Source organism: Triticum urartu, chromosome 5 (genome assembly GCF_003073215.2).
Source record: "Triticum urartu cultivar G1812 chromosome 5, Tu2.1, whole genome shotgun sequence".
NCBI classification, from domain to species: Eukaryota; Viridiplantae; Streptophyta; class Magnoliopsida; order Poales; family Poaceae; genus Triticum; species Triticum urartu.
The window spans coordinates 14,014,851-14,039,261 of record NC_053026.1 but is presented as its reverse complement, the minus strand read 5'-3'; the positions used below and the strand labels follow the sequence as shown (position 1 = coordinate 14,039,261).

Below are 24,411 nucleotides of genomic sequence, written 5' to 3'. Positions count from 1 at the left end.
GGCACGAAACTTGACAGGCGGTCTACCTAGTAAACCAAGGCCGCTTGGCAAGTCCCGGTCTAATCCGAGAACGTTTAACACTCGCACACAAAAAGAGGTAGAAGGCGATACCGGAGGACATAGAAGCGCCGAAATGCAAAACGGACAACGAGGAAAATGCTCGGATGCATGAGACGAACACGTATGCAAATGCGATGCACATGATGACATGATATGAGATGCATGACAAAGACAAAAGCAACACGACGGCAAAAACCCAACAACGAGGAAATATCATAACTTAGTGCCGGAAATGGTAAGAGTTGGAATACAAATATGGCATGTTACATATGGGGTGTTACAGTCCTCCTCGCGATCCTCCATCGAAACCGCTTGATGCTCCTCTTCTTCCTCCAGCTTCAGTGAGTCCGGAGGCAGGTCGGCTGCGATGCGGGCGGAGCGCCTTGCCCGGCTCTCCTCCTCGATCTGGAAGCGGCACTCCGGCGTCAGCATAGCATGGGTGGTCTTCTTCTGTCGGGCCATGCCGGACGGCGAGGGAAGAGGGAGGTGGAGACGGAGAGCAATGTGCTCGGGCTGGCAGCGCGAAGAGGGGGAAAGAGGTTGTGTCTAGGGTTGGGGATGGAGCGGCGCCATGCGGCGTTCACATCCCCACTGAAGGAGACGCTCGTCAGACTATTGGGTTTCCGGGCAATTCCGTGTGGGAAACGGTCGTCAGTTCGACGTGAAGGAAGCGTCCGGGCCTCCCCATAACTACCCTACATTTAGACTGGATATGAGGTGTGCCGGTCAACCCGGACGTTTGAGACTTGTTTGAGGCGCCTGTCTGCACTGAGTTTTTTCGATTGTTCACTGACCGGGCCGTCCGCCCATGCGTATGAGGGGGGTTAGGGTGCCCGGTTGTAGATGCTCTTATATAACCAAAAAGGAGAGGGCAGAACTAGTCCCTCCATTTTCTATATATAAGATCACTATGAAAAATACATTTTGCAGCTATACAATGGAGGGAAATTGATGACACTATGTCATACTAGCAAACTCATGGTTTAATTACTCGCATGCACGTCGTGGATGATAATGACACCCTCAACTACTTCCTTCCTCACGTTCTGTCAGTTTCTTTAATTTGCGTGCACGTTATTAATTAACTTGGTAAACAAAAAGACAATTTGGCTTGTAAAACAGGAATTATTTTTTATCTTAGTATCTATAATTTAAATTTATGGCCTTGTATATATATAGAAATAAAGAGAGCATCTTCATTTGGGTTTATTAGACCCCTTGTATTTTTTGTTTAAACTCTGATTGTTGATATGCAAAATAGAAAAGCGATATATAGTAGTAAAATTTATATTACTCGATTTGCATTCGAATAAAGTTTTTAATGATACCATTTTTTCTACATAAACCGGCCGGAGGTAGTATGTTTATATATGTTTCAAAGGGGAAAGGTGTTCATATATATATATACTCTCTCCGGTCCTTTTTAGTTCGCATATAAGATTTGACTGGAGTCAAGTCTCGTAAAGTTTGACCAACTTTATAGGAATACCAATATTCACAATTTAAAATCAATATCAACAGATGTGTCATGACTTAAAGTTTCATATCGTATAACTTTAGCATGGCAGATGTTGATATTTTTTCATATAAATACGGTCAAACTTTGTGAAGTTTGACTTCAGAGAATTCTAATATGCAAAGTAAAAAGGACCAGAGGGAGTATATATAAGCGCTTGCGTTTGTACTATGTTAAAAAAAGATCATTGACCTGTTGCGGGACGGTCAAAGTTTGGACCGGACTGTAATTACACGATGTTAGAGGGACCAGTTGGGGAGAAGGCATCTTACTTAGCCTTAAACCGGAAGTAACAAGGGAACACGGCAACCAAGCAGAGTATCCATCGCCCACGCCACGCCACGCAAGAACACAACACCACACACCCGAGTCGCCAAGAAGAAAGCCCCAACCTTTTTTCCTCCCGATCCGTCGTCCTCGTCGTCGCCACAAGAGTTTCTCTCCGGATTCGCCGCCCTCTCCTTCTCTCCAGCCAGCCGGCCAGCGAGCGAGCGAGCGAGCGATCGATCGGATCCCGCCCGTCGGAGGTTCCAAGTCTCGCCTGATCTATCAGAGATGGCGGCCAACGCCGGCGCCGGCGCCGGTGGCAGCAAGATCCGCAACGCCAAGCTGGTGAGGGCCCCTCACCCCCGCGCCCGATCCCCACCATCTCCGTTTCGATTTCCTGTTCCGGCGGCAGGCGCCTGGATATTTTTATTTTATTTTATTTTTCGGTCCACGCTTTTTAGGCCTAAGTCTCGTTGCGAATTAGCTCCTGGCTCTGGGCGCTTCGTGCCCGCGATCGGATCAACAGCCGGCCGGCTCCTGTGTTTATTTTAGGAATTATAAATCGGACACATTTTCTTGGGTGCTGCGAAGATTCACTTCGCTGTGTGAAGTTTTCTCATATGCTGATGATGTGTGCTACGCCTCCTGTGGTGCTGGATCGATGGTCAGGTTCTTCTGGGGGATGTCGGCACCGGCAAGTCCAGCCTGGTGCTCCGGTTCGTCAAGGGCCAGTTCGTCGAGTTCCAGGTCAGCCCCCGCCCCTTCCTTCACATGCCCCAGGCTGTGCTCCAAATTGGGCATGACCGCAGGAATCTGTGTGTGCTGCTGGTGGTGGTGCTAATTTTATTTTTGCGGTTTGGCTGGCCGCAGGAATCGACCATCGGCGCGGCCTTCTTCTCGCAGACCCTGGCGGTCAACGATGAGACGGTCAAGTTCGAAATCTGGGACACGGCCGGCCAGGAGAGGTACCACAGCCTGGCGCCCATGTACTACCGCGGCGCCGCGGCCGCGATCGTCGTCTACGACATCACCAACGCGGTGAGTATGAGCAGAGCATGAGTATCTTGATTTGACAGTAATCCTTTACCGCAGCCATGATTAATAGCAATTACCTGTAAACAATTGGTAGCTCTTGATAAGAATTTCCCTTGCTCCTTCTGCGAAATCAAATCGCCAACTATGATCTTTGAGGCAAACTGGAAACAGCTTTAAGTCTATAAAATCTTGCTCTTTCATAGTACTAACAACATTGGCGCGAAATGTTTGAGCTTCAAAAACCATATTGTGGTAACCCTCTTCTGGGTGAGTTGTGCCTGTGTCAGGTTTTGTGTACAAACCTAGAGGATCTGAACTTATTAGGCAGTTGAAACTTCTTTATCTAATAATCATTATCAGTTGCACTCGCCACCCTACTCTGTTCAACAGAGCCATGCCTGTTTGTCTTGATGACCATACATGCTTCTTTACCCCATTGATTAATCTGGAACTCAAGTGTATTGATGCCAAAATTATTAGCACATTTAGCATTCTTCTGAGCAGGCGTATAACTGTATGTAACTGTATTCAGCAAGAACAAGTATGCACTAGTTCTGAGCTCTGACAGTCCAGACACCGTTCTGTGTGGTCTTTTCCTCCTGACCTCTTTGTCTAAGTTGGCTTTTCTAGTGATTTGTATGAATCTATTTCTGTATATGGACATATGCATTGTAGTGCTTTTACGATTCAACACTGTTCACTCACGGAATGTGTTATATTTTAACCGTGCTTTTGCATATGTTGCCTAGTTGCTTTGCTAAACGAGTAATCTGAATTCAAAACTGAAGTACGATGTAGTACCAAAACTGAACCAACAAACTCTTTGCAGTTGCACTTTGTTACTTTTTGCTTGCATCTTGTGAGCAAGCCAAATGCAGAGAAGATATGGTGTCTCTTTTTGTTTGTTTGTTTTGGTGTTCATGGGTTGTTACTTGATAATAACAAAAGAACCATTTAGTTTGTATTTCAGGATCTTATATATTGCTAGTGATCTCATTAAATACCTTGTTTATAACTCCCTCTGTCGCATAATATACAAGTGCCAAAAACGCTCTTATATTATTGGACGGAGGGAGTAGGTGATATGCACTCGCAATGCATGGCTTGTGAATCTCGACTTGACCTGCACGCATGCAAAAAAAAGTCCTGATTTGCATCATGCAGATATGAATCAATCTTGATTTGTATCACAAGTTTAAACCCATTCTCATTTGCTACTTATCTAAAGAATGTAACTGTTGTGTAAAAGTAGGTGGATAGTTATTTAGTCCAGTTGATTATAACATTATTGTTTCTACCTCACAGGCCTCTTTTACACGTGCAAAGAAATGGGTTCAAGAACTTCAAGCACAAGGTAATCCATTTTACCCCTTTATGATGTGTTTTCTTCATTTGAGCCATAGAAATATTTATGTGGCTGTAAAACTGACCTTGTGAGTTGTAATGGTGGGCATTGCTAGAGAGGATGTCTTTGAGCATTTTGTGTAAATAAGCTGGCAGATATAGTTTTTAATTCTTGATGCGTTTTCCATGCAGGGAATCCAAACACAGTAATGGCTCTTGCTGGGAACAAGGCTGATATGTTGGAGGCAAGGCAGGTGCCAGTGGAAGTATGTAATTCTGCTTCTTGGATCTCACTTTTGACATTACAGACATGCATTTTGCTTGGGAATTTGTCACATTTCAAATACTGCACCTTGTCCAGTTACATCATGTGCAGCTTGTTTGGTTCCTGTAGTGTTTTATTACGACAGAGATGCCATTTTTCTGTGAGAGAGAAACATGTTGGTACTGTCCGAACGAGAACAGCACAATGATACAGCCTGTACTACTACTATGTTGTTTGAATGATTTATCCAAAGCTAAACTCTTGTTGGCGGTGCAGGAAGCGACGACTTACGCACAAGAGAATGGGCTCTTCTTCATTGAAACGTCTGCCAAAACAGCCATCAATGTGAATGACGTATTCTATGAGCTCGGTGAGTACTACATACTATAGATCACTTTACTGTGGGATGGCCGGTTGTTACTACAAAAGAAATTTCTCTGTTCCCTTTTCCTGCTAATTAATGTCTAAGCACTGCTCTGTTTGGCAACATCCGGTTTCAGCAAAGAGACTGCTCGCGGGGCAGCAGGCGCAGAACCCGCAGGCGGGGATGGTGCTCTCACAGAGACCGGCCGAGAGGATGGTGAGCAGCACATCGTGCTGCTCATCATAGGATGCTTGGCCGTGGAGAGACGGCCGCCATGGATGGCCTCAGAAGCCACAGGAGGAAAGAAAAATGTATGCGCTGTGGACGATTGCTGCCATCCCAGCTTGCTACACTACAGTCTAGCCCTTGTTTCTTGTCATATGTTGGTTCTGTAAATGTGAATAGTAGTGGGGTGTTGCTGCTGCAGATGTTCAGATATGTTGTTGCAGTGCATTCTGGTGCTTAAATATATTTCTGGATGACCTTTGTGCTTCAATTATATATTTTATTTTCTAACGTTTCGGTCAGGACACAGAAAATATTGGTCATCGCAATGCAAATATGTCTCAATAATCTGGCAATTCATTGGCTAATCATCATTTGCTACTTCAGCTGATTGTGTTGAGCACAAGTTGTGAAACCTCCCAATCCCAAGCATGAGTAGCTCCTGGACTGTGAGCAACACAAGACCAAAAGGAACAGAATAAGAACTTGTTTGCTGATGAACAGATGATACAAACAGTTGCACAGTGCTCAAATTCTCTGCAGCTTACAGGTTTATTCTCTCAAGGAATAAACCAGTTACTCCCTCTGATCCATAACTTTGTACTAAATCAGTGACAATTAATATGGATTAGAGGGAGTATTTATTTATTTATTTATTTTAACCGTGCTTGTGTGCATATGTTTGCACTGGTAGTCTGAATTCAGAACTGAAGTGCAACGTGGTACCAAAACTTAATCAACAGACCCTTTTGCACTTGTTACGCCTTGTCTGCATCATGCGGGCAAAGCTAATTGCAGAGAAGATGTTGTGTCTGTTCTTTTAGAATACACATCTATTTGTATTTCAGGATCTTATGTATTGTTAGTTATGTCGTTAAATATCTAGCTTCTTAGGTAATGTGTACTCGCATGGAATGCGTAGGTGGTGAACATCGACTTGACCTGCATGACATACAAATTTAACATGTCTTGATTATTTTATCAAGTTTGAATTTGCAAACTTAAGTATGCAAATTTAAATAATGACAAAAGTTTATAAGGGGCCTAAATGAATTTCTTTTATTAGACAGTAAGCAGTGGCCCTGCACCCAGGTTTTTTCCGATAAATGGTGAATCTTATTGACTCAAAATGAAACATCAAGATATACAAACACAAAGAGCACACACCCGGCCTCTGCATAATTAGGATGCACACAACCAACACCAAAGCACTCACACTAAAAAATACGCCGGCAAAAAGCTAAGTCATACAAAACCAAAGCTATGCCTAAGCGAGTAAAAAGAACCCTATGATCAAAATAGCGACTGACAAACTACATCGACGACCATATCCGCACCAATCATCTCTTGACACCACAAGGACAATGACAAAGTTCTTCAACAACAACACCTTCAACAAGGGAACTATGCTCAAACACCGCTGTCACCGGATCCAACCATCAATGATCAGAATCTAGGTTTTCACCCTGAAGAAGCATAGGGAGCAAGATGACTACAAAAGTAAATGAGCATCTCATGGTACCCCACATAGCCCCCCCCCCCCCCCCCCCCCCCCCCCCAGTCACTAACATAAACAAAGTAGAAAAGGAACCAAATTTTGTACCAGTTCTGAAAGAGCGAAGAAAAAGGGATGTTTTGTTAATGGGAACAAGGAACTGTTTATAGTTGTTGTTAGGAAATAGAGACTGCTTACTGGGCAGCAGGTGTAGAACCTGTAGGCAGGGATGGTGCTCTCACAGAGACCGGATGAGAGAATGGCGAGGAGCATGTCGTGCTCCTCCTCGTAGAATGCTTTGCTGCTAAGAGATGGCCACCATGGCCTTGAAAGCCACCGAAGAAAATATGTATGCACCATGGACGATTGCGAAGAGGCTGCGGCTGCTGCGGCCGGTGCGTCTAAGCTTGCTACACTACAGTCTAGCGGGCCCTTGTTTCTTGTCATATGTTGGTTCTATAAATGTGAATAGTAGTGGAGTGTCGATGATGCAGATGTTGGGATACGTTGTTGCAGTGCATTCTGGTGCTTAAGTATGTTTCTGAATGACCTTTGTGCTTCGATTATATATATATTTATTCAATGGTCGGACAGGGCACACAAAAATTTGGTCATTGGAATACAATTTGTGACACTGGCTAAGCATTTGCTAATTATAGTTGATTGCCGTTGAGCACAGGTTATGACACATCCCAAGCATTGAAGCTCCCGGCCTTCAACTCACATAAGACTTGTAGCAGGCTCGTTAATGTTTTTTTTCTCTATCCACTTATAAGGATGAAGACAAGGACGTAAATTTTAGGGTTGTGCTTCAAGGATTTCTTGATTATCTTGTTGCGTCATGGAGATAAGACAAGAGTTTGCACAGGGATGCTGGAGCAAAAGCGTGCAATGCGGTGCATGTTGAAGTTATGATGATATCTTGGTAATTCCCGGTGCCTTCTGAAAGAACATGCGGACATGCGGTGCCCCCATGTTTGGTTTTGGTAATTGATGACCAATCTCTATGACTAAATGGTTGGCCTTGAGTTATATTGAAGGTTTTTGTTCCATAGCTTTCTTGGAGTACATGTGTGGTTTCAAGGAGTTTGTGTCGACCAAGGTGCTATTCAAGGAATACCTAAAGATTGGTCTTGTGAGAGGTTGATCAGACTAAGTCAAAGAGTGAATCAAGTTGACCAACCCAAAGCGTAGGAAGATGTACCAGAGGGATCAAGTGATCCATGGTATGGTAAGCATGTAAGCATTGTCAATTACGCTTCGTGTACTAACCCATGGTCTTCGTGAGGATTCTTTGTGGGGTTAGGTTGCGGTGTGCAAGTTCAAGTGGAGCATCACGAAGAGATCAAATGCTTGAAGCTTGCCGTCCTTTGTGGTGACAATGGACTTGTGAAGATGTGCGGAAGAGTGGCTCACCCATAGTGGAGTATGGGGGAGCAATCAACTAGTCTTCATCAAGTCAACCCAATCAAAAAAGGTGGTCCAACTTGAGGGAGTCAAGATCGTCTTCATCTAGCTCAAGTGGACCATGTGCAAGGCAAAGGTTTGCCCTTGATAGGTTTTCTATTTTACCGGTCTCATGATGGTAGTTGGGAGACTGGGTTATAGGATCGATTGTCGTACTATCAAGGGGGGCTCTCGATGAGTAGCTTGATCGTATCGTTCGCTGAGAGCTCAAACCATTGCATCCTTGCATCATCTTTCTTGGTTCATATTTGGTTCTCTTTGAGAGTCTTAGAGCTTTTGGTCATCTTGATGACAAGCTTGAGTTCATCGAAAACGGGGTTCGCTTACATACTCTATGATGTTTTCGTTGTTGAAGGTTTTGCCGGTTCTTCTCGGTTGGAGGTTTCACTCCTCTATTTGTTGGCATACCTCCCCTGCCTCTTCTTACTATAACCAGTCGCTGTTTTGATGCTACTCGTTGTCTTGTTTCCAACAAGCTTGAGTTTGCTCAATTCGGAGCTCATATGCAGAAGTTATGGCAGTTCTTGTTCTCTTGAGTGTGGTTTTGTCAGGGTCCGCGTTGGAAAGGTTTGGGTGGATTCATCACGTTCACATCTCCTTCTTTTCCCCTCCTTCTTTCTTGGAGCTTCCTCCGTTTTCTTGCCTCCCTTGTGTGGCTGCCGTTGTTGGTTGCGGTAGTACCGCTCCCAGGAAAGCGGTAGTACCGTAGGCATCAGCGGTAGTACCGTAGGCATCAGCGGTAGTACCGTGCAGTGGCACGGTAGTACCGCAGGTGCCCACGGTAGTACCGCTCCCCTAGAGCCGCACTACCGCTGCCCACCAGGCTAGTGCCGCCCCTTTGCGGTAGTAGGAGCGGATGTAATTTTTTACATCCGCACCTACCGCGGTAGTACCGCTTTCGCTGTGCGGTAGTACCGCGCTATGCGGTCAGGCAGTAGTACTGCCCCTCGGCAGTACTACTGTGTCGGGTTTTTGCTACTTCCGTTTCTTTGCGGAAGTAGGCACGGAAGTTTCCCTTTTCCCCTGGCTGGGACTTTTGCCTCGCGGTAGTACCGCATGGGGGGCACGGTAGTACCGCGCGTGCGGAAGTTCCGCCCCCAGCTCCTGTGCGTCTGTTTATCGGTTCTGTGCTGGGGTTGCGGCAGTACCGTGGGTCGGTACGGTAGTACCGCACAGCTGTGCGGTAGTACCGCACAGCTGTGCGGTAGTACCGCTTGGGTGCAAGCAGTAGTACCGCGCGGCCTTGCAGTAGTACCGCTGGCCAGGCGCGGTAGTACCGCTGGCCGCGGGCTGGTTGGTGGGTAACAGTTGGATTTTTCCCCACCTATAAAAGGGGGTCTTCTTCCCCAATGAACCTTATCCTTTTAGCTCGTGTTCTTCCCCCATTGTTGACCTTCTTCGAGCTTTCTAACTCTCAATCCCTCCAATGATTCTTGCTAGTTCTTGAGGAAAAAGAGAGAGGAGATCTAGATCCACGTTTGCACCAATCACTTTCTCCTCTTTGTGAGGGGAACCCCTTGGATCTAGATCTTGGAGTTCTTGGTGTTCTCCTTCTTGTTCTTCCTCTCATTTTCCTCCCTAGCACTAGTTGCTTCCGTGGGATTTGAGAGAGAAGGACTTGGGCACTCCGTGTGCCCTTGCCATTGCATTTGGTGCATCGGTTTGAGTTCTCCACGGTGATACGTGGAAGTTTCAAGTTGAGAAGCTTATTACTCTTGGGTGCTTGGTACCCTTGAGCTTGTTCCTCTTGGGTGCTTGGGCGCCCTAGACGGTTGGTGGTGTTCGGAGCTTAATCATTGTGGTGTAAAGCTCCGGGCAAGCTTCGGGGTCTCCAATTAGGTTGTGGAGATCGCCCCGAGCAATTTGACGGGTACCGGTGACCTCCCCCAAGGGTTGCCAAAGTGTACGGGTTCGGTGACCGCCCCCAAGGGTTGCCATTTGTACGGGTTCGGTGACCGCCCTCAAGGGCTCCTTAGTGGAATCACGGCATCTTGCATTGTGCGAGGGCGTGAGGAGATTACGGTGGCCCTAGTGGCTTCTTGGGGAGCATTGTGCCTCCACACCGCTCCAAACGGAGATTAGCATCCGCAAGGGTGTGAACTTCGGGATACATCGTCGTCTCCGCGTGCCTCGGTTATCTCTTACCCGAGCCCTTTACTTATGCACTTTACTTTGTGATAGCCATATTGTTTCTTGTCATATATCTTGTTATCACCTAAGTAGTTTATCTTGCTTAGCATAAGTTGTTGGTGCACATAGGTGAGCCTAGTTGTTTTAGGTTTTATGCTTGGCAAATTAACCGCTAGGTTTATTCCGCATTTGTTCAAGCCTAAACCGTAATTATTTTAAAGCGCCCATTCACCCCCCCCCTCTAGGCGACATCCACGATCTTTCACCTTCTATGCCTATGTCTATCGAATCCATATTCCTAATGTGCATAAACATGACAAAATGATGCACGGACTATTCAAAGATAGAAAGATGAAATGGAGAATAAGCTGTTCACCACTTGTTGGGGGAGCCTTGCTCCTTATAAATCCTTGGATGGTAGGCACTAACATGAAGCCTTGTACTCTGGTAGGTCAATATCAACACATCACTTGCTTAAGTGGTTTGTCCTCTCGTAGGTCAGAGGCTATGGAACTTTTTTCAAAATTTCGAAGGGAAAAAAGGGTGGGGCAATCGATTCAATGTCAATTTTAGTCATGTGTATGGAGTTGAATGAGCGTGGTCCAGTGTGGTAAAAAAGTGTTGTTGATTGTCGAGTATAAGATGAACCTTGGGGGTTGAAATTTTACCTTTCATCCTTTCTTTTCATTTTGTGTTTCACTTCGAGTCAAACCAAAAACTTGGTTCGTTGCTAAGGATTTGTACCTTAATTTAGATATCCCGTGTGTAGACTCAGTTCAAACGATGCTTTGAACCGCTTTTGGACCATATGGTTGATGGCCTTAGTTTTTATTAGGAAGAGTTAATTGATCCACTGATCTGTGTGCCAACATCAAGATGCACATAGCCAACACATCCGTTATTACAAAAATCATGGAACAAACCCCGATAGACGTGACCATAATTAGAAGATACCTCCAATAGCACAACAAATCAATTGCTCAACGAAAATTGTAACTAAAAAGTCAAAAGCCCCATAGAGAAGAGACTAACTACCAGTTTTGAGTAAACTTGGTCGAACAAATCTGGAAAAGAAATTGCGGTTGGGGTGCACGGTGGAGTATGAGAGTAGTTCGTTGAATGTGAGCAATACAAGACCGAAAAGAACAGAAGAAAAACAAATTGTTTGCTGATGCATAGATGAACAAACAGTTGCACAACGCCCTAAATCTCTAGAGCTTATAGGTTTTATTGCGCGTACTTGTGACTTTATTTTTGGAAAATCTATTTTTTGAAATTCTAAAAACTATGAGACTCCTTGGAGCCAAAAATCCTGACTCGTGTGTGTTGTATGACTTCCAATATGATGAAGTAAGGAAGGTTCTTTGTACGGAGTGATCTTCACCACTGTCAAAAACCCAATGTTGCAAAACGATATCCCATGGTTAAACTTGGAAAGCCACCACCCACGCACACTGAACTATACCATGTTCATCTCGACAGATTTGCGCTGACTGCCGCCTCCCCCCCCCCCCCCCCCCCCCCCCCCACACACACAAATAAATGTTTTGGCCGCTGCGATTCACTCCTTCCCGCTCTATCACAATATATAGACATTGTCATTGTAGTGTTTTGGCGATTCAACACAAATGTTCTCTTCTCTCAAGGAATGTGTTAACTCCCTCCTATCCATATTAATTGTACTAAATTGGCGACAATTAATATGGATAGGAGGGATTATTTATTTATCTTAACTGTGTTTGTGGGCATATGTTTCCGCTGGTAGTCTAAATTCAGAGTTGAAGTATGATGTGGTACCAAAACTTAACCAACAAGCCCTTTGCACTTGTTACGCCTTGCCTGCATCATGTGGGCAAAGCCAAATGCAGAGAAGATGTTGTGTCTGTTCTTTCAGAATACACATCTATTTGTATTTCAGGATCTTATATATTATTAGTTATGTCATTAAATACCTAGTCTCTTAGGTACTATGTACTCACATGGAATGTGTAGGCGGTGAATTTCGACTTGACCTGCACCACATGCAAATTTAAGTATGTCCTGATTATTTATTAAGTTTGAATTTGCAAACTTAAGTATGCAAATATTTTAAATAATGACAAAAGTTCAGAGGGGCCTAAATGAATTTATTTTATTAGATAGTAAGCAATGGCCCTGCACCCCGGTAAATAAGGAACAAGATGACTATGAAAGTTAAATGAGCATCTCACACACAAATGGTATCCCACATAGGCCTTCACTCAAACCCCAGTCAATAACATAAACAAAGTAGAAAAGACACCAAATTCTGTACCAGTTCTGAAAGAACGAAGAAAAAGGGGGTGATTTTTTAATGGGAATGAGGAACTGTTTATAGCTGTTGTTAGGAAATAGAGACTGCTCGCTGGGCAGCAGGCGCAGAACCCGCAGGCAGGGATGGTGCTCTCATAGAGACCGGCCGAGAGAATGGTGAGCAGCACGTCGTGTTGCTCGTCATAGGATGCTTTGCTGCTAAGAGATGGCCACAATGGCCTCAAAAAGCCACTGAAGGAAATATGTATGCGCTGTGGACGATTGGGAAGTGGCTGCGGCTGAGCCGGTGCTGTCTAAGCTTGCTACACTATAGTCTAGTGGGCCCTTGTTTCTCATCATATGTTGGTTGTATAAATGTGAATAGTAGTGGAGTGTTGCTGCTGCAGATGTTGAGATACGTAGTTGTAGTGCATTCTGGTGCTTAAGTACATTTCTCAATGACCTTTGCGCTTCGATTATATATTTTTTATGTTCAATGCTCAGCAGGGCACATAAAAATTTGGTAACCGGGATGCAATTTGTGACATTAATAATCTGGCAATGCATTGGCTTCGTTTGCTGATTGTAGCCGATTGTCGTTGAGCACATGTTATGACACCTCCCAAGCTTTGAAGCTCCCAGCCTCCAACTCACATAAAACTTGTAGCAGGCTTGTTGATGTTTTTTCTCCATCTACTTATAAGGATGGAGATAAGGACGTACACTTAGTGTTTAGAGTTGGGCTTCAAGGACATCTTAATAATCTTGTCGCGTCATGGAGATAAGACGAGAGTGTGGCGCATGGGGTTGCTGGAGCAAAAGTGTGCCATGGTACGCTGAGGGCCAGAGCAGTTGGAGAATGATCGAGACGGTGGAGCATGAGGGAGAGGTGCAACGCCAAGAGATGCAATGAGGTGCATGTTGTACTCATGATGATATCTCGGTAATTCCCGGTGCCTTCTGTGCCTATGTCTACCGAATCCATATTTCTACTGTGCATAAACATGACAAAATGATGCACAAACTATTCAAAGATAGAAAGATGAAATGGAGAATAAGCTATTCACCACTTGTTGGGGGAGCCTTACTCCATATAAATCCTTGGATGGTAGGCACCAACATGAGGCCTTGTACTCTGGTAGGTCAATATCAAAACATCACTTGCTTAAGTGGTTTGTCCTCTCGTAGGTCAGAGACTATGCAACTTTTGTCAAAATTTCGAAGGGAAAAAAAGGGTGGGTCTCTGGATTCAGTGTCAATTTTAGTCATGTGTATGGAGTTGAATGAGTGTGGCCCAGTGTGTTAAAAAAGTGTTATTGATTGTCGAGTATAAGATGAACCTTGGGGTTTGAAATTTTATCTTTCATCCCCTCTTTTCATTTTGTGTTTCACTTCGAGCCAAACCAAAAACTTGGTTCATTGCTACAGATTTCTACCTTAATTTAGATATCCCGAGTGTAGACTTAGTTCAAACGATGCTTTGAACCGCTTTTCAGGACACATGGTCGATGACCTTAGTTTTTTTAGGTAGAGATAATTGCTCCACTGATCTATGTGCCAACATCAAGATGCACATAGACATTCGTTATTGCAAAGATCACGGGACAAACACCGATAGTTGTGACCATAATTAGAAGATACCTCCAGTAGCACAACAAACCAATTGTTGAACGCAAAATGTAGCTAAAAGTCAAAAGCCCCAAGGAGAAGAGACTAGCTACCAACTTTTAGTAAACTTGTCCAAACAAATCTGGAAAAAAATTGTGGTGGGGTGAAAGGTGGAGTATGAGGGTAGCTCCTTGACTGCGAGCAATACAATACCCAAAAGAACAGAAGAAAGAAAAACTTGTTTGCTGATGCATAGGTGATACAAATAGTTGCACAATGCTCTAATTCTCTAGAGCTTATAGGTTTTATTGCGCGTACTTGTGACTTTATTTTTGGAAAATCTATTTTTTGAATTTTTGAAAACTATGAGTCTCCTTGGAGCCAAAAATCCGGACTCGTGTGTTTTGTATAACTTCCAATATGATGAAGTGAGGAAGGTTCTCTATACTGAGTGATCTTCACCACTGTCAAAAACCCAATGCTGCAACTTGCAAAAGATATCCCATGGTTAACCTTGGAAAGCCACCACCCACGCACATTGAACTATACTATTTTATGTACCGGTTCGAAAGAGTGAAGAAAAAGGGGATGATTTGTTAATGGGAATAAGGTACTAGTTATATCCGTTGTTAGAAAATAGAAATTAGCAATGCAAATTTCGCTTCTCTAACATTTGTAGTCACAAATTATATGCAGGTATGACGAATTTTTCCTCCTATTACAAGAACTAGCTAATTTTCTGTGTTTGATTTACTTTTTTATTCACTCTTTGAATGCCTAAAGTTGAAGCTAGACATTCGAAAAAATACAAATAAATAAATAAATATGGGGGCCGCGGTTTGGCTACTCTGTGTTTACACACAAGCCCGACAACCTCCAAAAAATCATGGAGCGCAGTCCATGTGGCTTTTAGCGACTCTTCTAGAGCTATTCTTACCAAAAACCGACAACTTTACTAGAGAATAACAAAACAATTTGGTAGGAAACCAATTGATAACTAACACTCCATCTGTTTCAAATATAAGGTGCATAATTATTTTAAGTTAAATGTGTCCTATGTTTAACCAAGCTTATCTATATTCAGAAAGATATATTAATATTTGTTACACTAAATAAAATCTAAAAGCATATTTTATGGTGGATCTAATAATGCCTATTTAATATTGTAAATGTCGATATTTTTCTCTATAAATGAACTTTTCCAACATAGGGAAGTTGTACTAAAACATTTTAGTGTCGAACCAAATCATGCTTATGCATTTTTTAGGGAACCTAAGCATGTACTAACATGTGATCTCCAACAAGATTAGATTTCCACGAGTTGCTTCTCTTTTTCCTCCCCTATCCTATGCGGCTAGGGCAAACTTTTCCCTCCATACTTCACTAATAAGCCTGTGGTTCCGCCTCCCTTCTGCCTGCCATATCGGCGGCTGGTGGCGGTGAGGGGAATCCCGGTGCCTCCGTTTCGGTTAGTAGTTTAGTTAGGGTAGTCTTGACAGTGCGGTGCTCGGGCGGATGGCATTGATACTTCTTCTAGTTTGTTTTTCGGGCTCCGATCCTCCTCGAGCTCGTCCATCTAGACATAGTCGACATATCTTTGGTGTAGATTCATGTCGTCTCCTCGGGGCGGTGAGTGTTTCTCGTTATGTGGTGAGATTTGGTGTCAAATGCTTCAGATCTATGCAAGGATTCAACGACTACAACTCTGGCTCCAGGGCGCTGCTTCTTAGGGGCACGTGCACGAAGACTTCTCGGCTGCCATTGACAAGGTCAAGCCGGCTCCGGTAGAGGAGCGGCAACAACGGCTCGTTCGGCAATAGTAGTGGTCGTTTGGTGGCAACGGGAATCTCGATGTAATTTTTATTATGTTTGACCGCGGATAGCCTACTGGGCCCTCGCGCGCCTGGCCACGACGCGTAGCTGGGCCTCAGTTGTGGCCTCGAAGGCGGCCAGAAAAGCCCAAGAGTAACCGAGGTGGGGCCCATCTACGACGGCGGCCGGGTCTCCGTCTCTCTCTCTCGGCCGATCCGTCGCTTGTCCGCAACCGCAAGCGAAGCAATCCATCCCTCCCTTCCTCTCCGGCGGCGAGAGAGCGATCTCCGGCCACGAGAGGCGAGCGGGACTAGGGTTCGGCGCGCCGCCGCCGCCAAGGAAAGCCGCGGAGACCCGCACCGGACGCCTCGTATCTCCGGCCACCTTCTCAAAGGTACGCAGTAGCAGATCTCCGGCACCCGCTTGAGGCGTCCCCTTTCTTTGCTGGACTCTGTTCTGGCTGGCACTAATCGTGGCGCCCCTTGTTCTGGTCCATGGTTTGGTTCTTGATGATTTGATTTAGGGAGTACCTAGAACTCATCTAGATGAGACGTAATTTGGTCTCATTCACCTGAAAAACAAGCACGAATACAACCCACGTCAGCACACACGCATCTTATAGCACCACATCTAATGGCTATAAAAGGTGAATGAGACCAAATTAAAATCTCATCTAGATGAGTTCTAGCAAAACTGTTTGATTTAATAACATATCACAAGTTCTGTAAATCGACGCGGAGGAAATAGCACGGCCTGACGGAGCTGAACAAAGACATCACATTTATGCCCTGTATATGGCGTTTCCAAAACGTGGCCTCTTTGCTAGCACTACTGTTAACAAGAAAGCCTGTAGGATGGGAAATATCCCATTACTCTTTTGGACTTTGGAGTGCCAAATCATCATTTCCTCCGGACAAATTTGATAAACATCATTCACACCGCCAAATCCTCTGTTATGCAATCTCCATTTTCCGTTTGTATTGTGTTTAGGTTACACTTCTGTTGAGGCAGAACATGAGCTCCGCCTTACTTCGTTGCTAACGGTGTTTTCATGTGCTGGGCGTTGTAGGTCTTGAAACATGGTGGCCATGTCAACGCTTGCCGCTGGATCGTTGCCGGGAACTGTGGTCCCCAATGGTCTTTTAACAAGGAGGTTTCAAGGTAATGAATTGTTTTGAGAATTTAGGCTGTTTAATGCGCTCTATGGTGATGCATCGGTTGCGTACTCATATCTATCGTCTGGTTTTGCAACTTGAAAGTTGCTTGGCGTCTTCTTTCAGTTCTAAGCCGATTATTACGGCCACTGAATCTTATGAGACACGTACATATCAGCCATAGGGTTCGAATGTTGATAACAAATATGACCTGTACTGAGGAAACTTTGTGTCACCTTACAAATTCTTAGCTCATTTGCTACTTTCCATTCTCTGGCTGTTTCCATATTGTGGTGTTTTTTTGGGGGTTCAGCTCATGTTGTTAGTGTAGAAGTTTTGACTTGGCTCATTGTCATCCAGTATGAAATTGTATTAGCATAAACTTAAGTGATGGCTGTAATTTTACAATCTTTTGCAACCATGGAGAAGTTCCTGAATCTGGCAAGGATTGAACTATTTCTGTGAAGTTTATGTTTTCTGGACACTAACCCTTTTCTTTTCTTTGCAAAGTTCATTATGTAGCCTTGACCTTGAGTTACTTTTGTAAATGGTACGGGGCTGAGAATGAGTTCACTTAATTTGGTCGATAGATGTTTCCTACGTTCATTCTTCGGGACTCCTTGTTGATTTGTTCTTGTTCAGAATGCACACAGATGCATTTTGTGATTATAAAAACAACTCAAAATAGTTGTAATTTGTAGTGCTGTGCTGGTATGGAAAACAATTACAGATGTTTCGAGGCCAGTGTATGACTCTCAGACCACTACTTCCTGAAGTGATTTCAATGTTTATGTCTCCTTTAATCATTGTCCTGTATTGGTGGTGATTTTGCTCCTCTGTCGGAAAATTCTTTGGTTACCACATTTCGAAAGCTTTTCATGATCTGCTCCTTGCAGTACCGTGTTACCTTACTACACCCTCTGTTTGTAAATGTAAGACGCTTTGGCAGTTCAAATTTGAACTGCCAAAACGTCTTACATTTAGGAACAAAGGGTGTATCATTCTTCTTATTGCCTCATTCACAACTTTACAGCCCTAGTGATGTTGTTCAGGAAACTTGGTATAACTATTCCAGTACTCAAATCTTGACATCACGCCATTTGCTGTCTGAGCAATTACAATTTCATAATCACATGACAGCGGTTCCTGAATGCTGCTTTGCCTAGCATGCTTATAGTATTCATTTCTTCTTATCCCTACGCGTGTCATCTGAAGATGCTTATGGATGTGTTACGGTTTGTGTAGGTTCACAATTTCAGAAAACTCAAGTTAACTGCATCTCATTTGAACGGGAAGTTTCTACTAAAGCAACACTGAGGGTAAGTCACAAATATTCAATGGATCCGTATCTATTCTTATCAACCTATACGTAAAAATGAGTGTTCAATGTTGAGAGTTTATCATTCAAATTTGATCATTTCTTATTAGATTGTTGATATTGAATTTAGGAGTATCTATTGTATTTTCATGTCCAAAATGGGAAGTTGGGAGCAGAACAGGTCATGAGCTTGACATGATTCATAACTTGTACACTTCTTCGGTTCTACCTCGTAACTTTAGTGCTCAATAAAAACTACTCCCTCTGTAAACTAATATAAGAGTGATCTAAACGCTCTTATATTAGTTTACGGAGGGAGTAATATACTATATCTGCTCACTATGATGCTTGCGTTCAATTGTGAATGTGTCTAAATGAAGAAGGGAAAGGGCCAGCTTGGTAAATTGATTATGGCCTGTTTCACTATCAGATCCTTTATTTGACCGTTTTTTCTTGTGTTCACTCTGTTTGCTTCAGAGTGTAAAATGCAGTGCTCAAACCCAAAGTGTTCAGCGCAAATCTTCAACCGCGACTGTCAAACGATCTGACCCCAAAGGTGGTTTTTTCTGTTCTGTTCTGTTCTGTTCTCACACTGCATGAAATCGAAATCTTGTTCTCATCGGAGCGGACAATCAGCCGACTTGGATTGCTTAATTTTGCTTCTGGTTTCAGGAAAGGTTCAAGGACCTAAGTTGGACGATGGAAGCGGTGGGTTCCCTCCGTTCCGTTTCGGCAAAGGAGGCGGCGGAGGTGGAGGCGGTGGGGGTGGTAACAGCTACTTTGGCGGGTTCCTCCTCTTCACTATCGTGCTGCTCCTGGATTACCTCAAGGAGTTTGAGAAGTACCTGCTCGCTCGAAAGCATCGTGCCGGAGACGACGATGACGCGGGCTACGACACGAGCGGCGGGATGCTAGGACAATCACCATGATGAGTCTTGTTAGCAGTAGTCGTCTCTAGCTACTAGAAGTGCATCAGTCAGTTAACTGGCTTTGGTTATGTTACATATCCTTATCTTGGAAAATTCATGCCTATGCAGAGCTCAAAATATTTATAGGATTGTGTGGTGAGATGCTTAAACTTGATGCCATCTGGCTGTTGTGCCGAAGTATGAAGAAATTCCATCTATGTACAACAAATGTTTTGCTACTAGAAATTTCCATGTCTGGATTAGGGCCAAGTCTGGATATTACTGTCGAGTGGCTACCGAAGATCATGCACATTATTTCTTCTCTCTTGCCGTTGCATTTGGCATTGCGATGGATTCTTGTAATCCTGTTTGTTCCTATTTTAGTTTTGTGGGGTTTGCTTTTGTCTACTTTTATGCTTGGTTTTTCACATCAAATTGTAAAATAATTATTAGGAGAACATTTTGTTCCTATTTTAGTTTTGTTGGGGTTGCTTTTGTCAACCTTTATGCCTTACTTTTCACATCAAATCGAATTATAAATATAAGCATCAGGAGAAGATTTTTCTAATTCAGTGGCCGACCACGCACCTTCCACTTAATAATTGATGATGTTGTCCAACAGAAAAGGGAAAATGGTAGGTAACCAAGCTTCTTTGCTGTTGCAGAAGATACCAAAAGAGAATGAATAATGGAGGGACAGCCAAACAAAACAAACAAACAAACAAAGGTGGAAGTATCATTTTGTTTTCCCAGTGTCAACCAATTTTCGACAGGGTGGATTTTTTGTCAGGGGAACACATTATTCCGAACAGGAAGTCATCGGTATATGCGGCATTCTCATATCTTCTTTCTAATGCTATATCTATGATTCAAGTTTTAAACTCTTCATTCACTGGATGTAGTCGTCGTTGTAGGTGTCGCTCATCACCGACACGAACCGCTCGAGCCACGGCAGCTGGTGGAGGTCCTTCATGGTGTCGACGATGTACGAGTCCGCCGCGCAGCGGGGCGGCGACGACTGCTGGCTCAGGTGGTGGTGGTCGCCGCTCAGGCTGAAACCCCCCGCCAGGAACCGCTGGATGAGCGCCAGCTGCGCCCGCTCCTGCTCCGAGTAGCCGTCGGCGGCCGTGGGCATGCAGTCGAAGGTGTCCCACGCCCAGATCTCAGATGCCTGGCAGGACTGCGCCGCCGAGGGCTCAGCGTTGTCTTCGTCCCAGAATACGCACTGGCATGCCTGTACGCCGTTGTTGTACTCGGCGCCACAGGAGTAGCAGAACTCATGGCCACACCTGCAGAAAATGGCAAAGGGCCTTCATTAGCCTGGATACAAGAATCGCATGAAAACACACATGAATGAATGAATGGATCTTCAATACTAAATGAGAGTCTGCCCAGTAGTCTGCACTAAATAGGAACATTATTTGAGGCTCTGTGTGGTAACATCCTTCAGTTCACAGGCCAGCAATTACTAGCCATTTTAAATAATGTTCTAAAGATTCACTATTTTTATGCTTTTGTCGAAATCTCATGCATCTCAGGGAATCTGAGGGTTAACAAGAAACGACAAGAAGGCTTTACTATACGACAAATTGAAGCTACAAATATCTGGAAAATGCAGGGAACAGACATGCAGAGCATACCAGCAAGTCATGTGGAAGCAGCCCTGCGTTAGTTCAATCATCCGTCGACATCTCTGACATCGCCTCCAACTATTGTTTTGTGCTAGCCGATGCAAAGATAGGTCCCCTGCACCTCCTTCCTCGACAGGCAGGCTCTGGTACTCATCACACCCCATCATGATGTGCCATGGCACTCCACAGTTGATACAGATATCTCTGTGGCATTCCGGGCACTCGATGCAATTGAGGTCCGACTGACTGGACGAGCTTGCCCTGGAGAAGTGCTGACTGAGGTCTAACGAAACCGAACAGTTTGGATAGGGGCAATAGAACCCCTCCATGTCATAGGTGCTGCCGCCCACCGCGAAAGCCCTCTCCAGGGACTCATAGCTGCTCACCGGAAGGAATGATTTACACTCACCAGCCGAAATATGATATTTACACCTTAACTGTGGGCATCTAATAGGCAGCTTCGAGGCATGCAGCCTGCCTTCAACATACACAATCAAGCAACTGTAGCAAAATTTGTGGGAACAGCCGACCTTGATCATATGAGAACCTCGTCTTTCCTCGCAGCATAGCGGGCAGGTAGCAACCTCATAGGGAGATACATACACGATGCCTATTGCTTCTTTGGCCAACTTCAATGGCCTCTCAAGTTCAAAGCTAGGAAGCAATATTAGATCAAAATCCTCCAGCTTCTCAACCAGTTCAAGAATCCTGTGTCCTAAAGCTACCAAAAGCTGGTCTTCAAGAATTTCAGCTTCTGCAATCTGTCGCAGAAAAATAAAGAAAACAAAGACTTGTTCAGTTGACTTAATCCAAATATGCATAGTTTCAGTTTGATACACTGCCGCGAGAAAGTTAATTAATTGAACAGAAATAGCACATCAGACTAGCAAGTATTCTATAGCTTCTGCATGGAATACCTTAAATAGGGCACTGCGTGCACACTCACTCCATATTCACATTTCACCATTCTGTTCCCCACATTTTAATTCTAACAACATTTTTCCATAACAACTACGGCTATATATAAATCAGCCATGAGGTCAATAGGTCAGAATTAGCTTATGGTTATCCAGATTTAGCAGTCAAGATTGTGAATTTTCCAAGATGAAATGCACCATCCTGTGAATACACCTCAAGAAAGCAACAGCAATACTCGATTTGATTAAACTGAAGAGACCGTTGATTTTTATTTTTACTTTGGCAAACACAAAGTCTGACTGAAAAATCATCAGTCAGTGAGCTGACTGAAACCAATATCTTAATGTATCCAGTTATATGAACCAGTATAGAACATCTACTGGAAAAACCAGAAACTCTTGCCTGGAAGTATAGCTTCTCTGAATTAGTGAAGGCGAAGATCTTGCGTATGCCCTTCTGCAATGCCACCAACAGGCCATCCATGAGTGCCAAGTGCTCAGCCACCAGCTCATCCACATAGAAATCCAGCTTCTTCTGCACCCTGTGAAGAGGCACCCCAGGTGTCCTCTCCATCACCACACCGATCCCGGACAGCTTCTTCCCATCCACGTCCGAGCTCGACACACCCTTGAAGAAGAGCCGCACTGAAGTCTCGCCGAGCTCCGCTTCGGAGACGCCGGCCATGAAGGACTCCTCCGTGTCCTCCCACTCCTCCTCGTCCCCACAGCAGCTCCTGAAGTCGTCCTCGCCTCTCGAGTTGGCAGCGACATCCTCACCTCTCGGATTGCCAGCGGCATCCTCAGCGCTCGGATTGCCAGCGGAGCCATCGCCGGCATCATACAGCCTCTCCTCCATCCTCAAACCCAATCCAGTCAAAATGACCTCCCCTCTTAAAAATCAGCTAAAAAATCATTTCAGCCCCAATTACAGCAATCCTAATCCAATCTGCACCGACAGGTTGGGAATCAGAAACAGCGTGAGATTCTGGCTCAGAAGTTGGCGGAGAAGATGGCCAGGAAGCACCAGGCGGAGCTCCACAGCGCGAATTCCAGCACGGCGATGGCGAAATTGGCAGGGACCGCCACCAAATTCACCCAGACGTTGGAGTCCTCCACGAATCTCCAGCTGCTCATGCGCGGCGCTCGATGATTCGGCCCCGAGAATCACCCGCCGCCGAATCTGCAGGACAAAAATCACCAGAATTAGATTAGACGGAAGCTTTCCTCCAACCGCGCAACGAATCGCTAAAAGCCCCAGAGAGGAGCCACAAATCAGCCGCCGATTCCTGGAAAACCCGGCCTGGCAGATCTAGAAAAGTAGGAGCATTTGGCCAAGGCAACAAATTCCGGCAGCTCGAAATTCAGAGCAGGCAAAAGAATCGCAAGCCGCGCACCCCTTTCCCGTGCGCCGAACGAAACCGCGGAATTTGCAAGGAGGAGGTCGGGGAAAGAACCACGGACTTCCGTCCCGGCGCGCGGCAATCGAGAAAGAACGAACAGCACCCCGGACTTCAGCTCGGAGGGGAGCACGGGGAGTGAGCGGAATCACCTGGCAGAGGAGGAGGGGGTCACATGGAGTGCGGGATCATCGGGGGCGCCGGGAGGGAGTGGCCGCGGCGGGCAATGGGGACAAAGGCCGAAGCTTTTCCGCCAGCGGTGGCTTCCGTGAGGCAGCGGAGGAAGAATTGATTCGGGGGGGAGAGAAGGGGGAGGTGGAGTGCAGTTAAAGCAAGAACCCTAATAATTCCGTCCCCCTGCAGCCGCGTGGAAATGATTTGCTTCTATTTTTCTTTTTCATTTCGGTTTTGACGGGCCACATTTGCAGTGTGATCCCTACGGATGCAAGTAATGCAGCTCCATTCATCAGAGGACTGATGTAGTCTCGCTCATGTTTTTCTCTGCGTCTACCCAGCTAAACGAAGCTTGGGAGACCTAACTAGTAAGATTTAGTGATAGGCTTCAGGACCGTCGGGATAATATTGTCGGGTCGCCGAGATGATTTACGAGTGTGGTGTATGGGGTTGGTGGAGCGAAACGGTACAATGATGTGCCAGTAGACATTATGGTGGGAGAATGGTAGAGAGAATGGAGTAGGGGGCGCCATGGTGGAGTAGGAGGGCGAGGTGCGACGTCGAACTGACAGAGGCGGCGGTGCATGGTGTAGTTATGATGATATGTCGATGATTCCCTCTGTGCCTTCTATGCCTTTATTTGTAGGATTCATGTCTCTAATGTGCATACGACAAATGATGCATGAAATGTGATTGGACAATTCGACAATTCGACGATAAAAAGGTGAAATGAGAAATAAGGTAGTCACCACTTGTGTGTGTGTGTGGGGGGGGGGGGCCGCTCCTTATAAAAGCCTTGGATGGTAGGCACTGACATGAAGTCATTTGTCCTCCGGTAGGTCAATAAAGAAAAAAAAATTATCTTCTTATGTGATTAGTCCTCTAGTGGGTCGGATGCTATGGAAGTTTTGTCAAACCTTTAAACAAATTATGAACCGACTTAAAGCAAAGAAAGGTGGGGGACTTTAGATTCAAGTTTAGTCATGTGTATGAAACTAGGAAGTGGGGCCTAGACCCAGTGTTAGAAATGAGTTATTGACCATTGAGTATAGC

At 44.9% G+C, this 24,411-nt stretch overlaps 3 protein-coding genes across 3 annotated transcripts; 2 read left to right on the top strand and 1 right to left on the bottom strand.

Moving 5' to 3' along the window:
• The first annotated feature begins 1,875 nt into the window (after positions 1-1,875).
• Positions 1,876-5,367, top strand: LOC125506982 (ras-related protein Rab5A). Its single transcript, XM_048671690.1, has 7 exons — positions 1,876-2,188; positions 2,513-2,590; positions 2,714-2,881; positions 4,184-4,232; positions 4,415-4,488; positions 4,764-4,857; positions 4,988-5,367. The coding sequence occupies exons 1-7, from the start codon at positions 2,132-2,134 to the stop codon at positions 5,095-5,097; spliced, it is 630 nt and encodes a 209-aa protein (XP_048527647.1). The 5' UTR covers positions 1,876-2,131; the 3' UTR covers positions 5,098-5,367.
• A 10,653-nt stretch (positions 5,368-16,020) lies between these two features.
• On the top strand, positions 16,021-19,521 carry LOC125506981 (protein FERTILITY RESTORER RF2, mitochondrial-like). Its single transcript, XM_048671688.1, has 5 exons — positions 16,021-16,253; positions 16,929-17,020; positions 18,259-18,332; positions 18,809-18,887; positions 19,004-19,521. Exons 2-5 carry the CDS (start codon positions 16,939-16,941, stop codon positions 19,258-19,260), a joined length of 492 nt encoding a protein of 163 aa, XP_048527645.1. The 5' UTR covers positions 16,021-16,253; positions 16,929-16,938; the 3' UTR covers positions 19,261-19,521.
• Positions 19,522-19,967: 446 nt separating this feature from the next.
• On the bottom strand, positions 19,968-23,533 carry LOC125506980 (E3 ubiquitin-protein ligase RSL1). Its single transcript, XM_048671687.1, has 4 exons — positions 23,337-23,533; positions 22,191-22,967; positions 20,880-21,631; positions 19,968-20,528 (listed from the first exon to the last, which is right to left on the bottom strand). The coding sequence occupies exons 2-4, from the start codon at positions 22,641-22,643 to the stop codon at positions 20,129-20,131; spliced, it is 1,605 nt and encodes a 534-aa protein (XP_048527644.1). The 5' UTR covers positions 22,644-22,967; positions 23,337-23,533; the 3' UTR covers positions 19,968-20,128.
• Positions 23,534-24,411: the final 878 nt, after the last annotated feature.

Coding starts and splice junctions, on each gene's coding strand:
- LOC125506981 (XM_048671688.1), top strand. CDS start 16,939: ATGGTGGCCATGTCAACGCTTGCCGCTGGATCGTTGCCGGGAACTGTG. Junction 18,333..18,808: donor CTACTAAAGCAACACTGAGG/GTAAGTCACAAA, acceptor TGTTTGCTTCAG/AGTGTAAAATGCAGTGCTCA. Junction 18,888..19,003: donor CAAACGATCTGACCCCAAAG/GTGGTTTTTTCT, acceptor TTCTGGTTTCAG/GAAAGGTTCAAGGACCTAAG.
- LOC125506980 (XM_048671687.1), bottom strand. CDS start 22,643: ATGGAGGAGAGGCTGTATGATGCCGGCGATGGCTCCGCTGGCAATCCG. Junction 21,632..22,190: donor CAGAGAAGCTATACTTCCAG/GCAAGAGTTTCT, acceptor TTTCTGCGACAG/ATTGCAGAAGCTGAAATTCT. Junction 20,529..20,879: donor TGCTTCCACATGACTTGCTG/GTATGCTCTGCA, acceptor CATTTTCTGCAG/GTGTGGCCATGAGTTCTGCT.
- LOC125506982 (XM_048671690.1), top strand. CDS start 2,132: ATGGCGGCCAACGCCGGCGCCGGCGCCGGTGGCAGCAAGATCCGCAAC. Junction 2,591..2,713: donor GCCAGTTCGTCGAGTTCCAG/GTCAGCCCCCGC, acceptor GGCTGGCCGCAG/GAATCGACCATCGGCGCGGC. Junction 4,233..4,414: donor TCAAGAACTTCAAGCACAAG/GTAATCCATTTT, acceptor TTTTCCATGCAG/GGAATCCAAACACAGTAATG.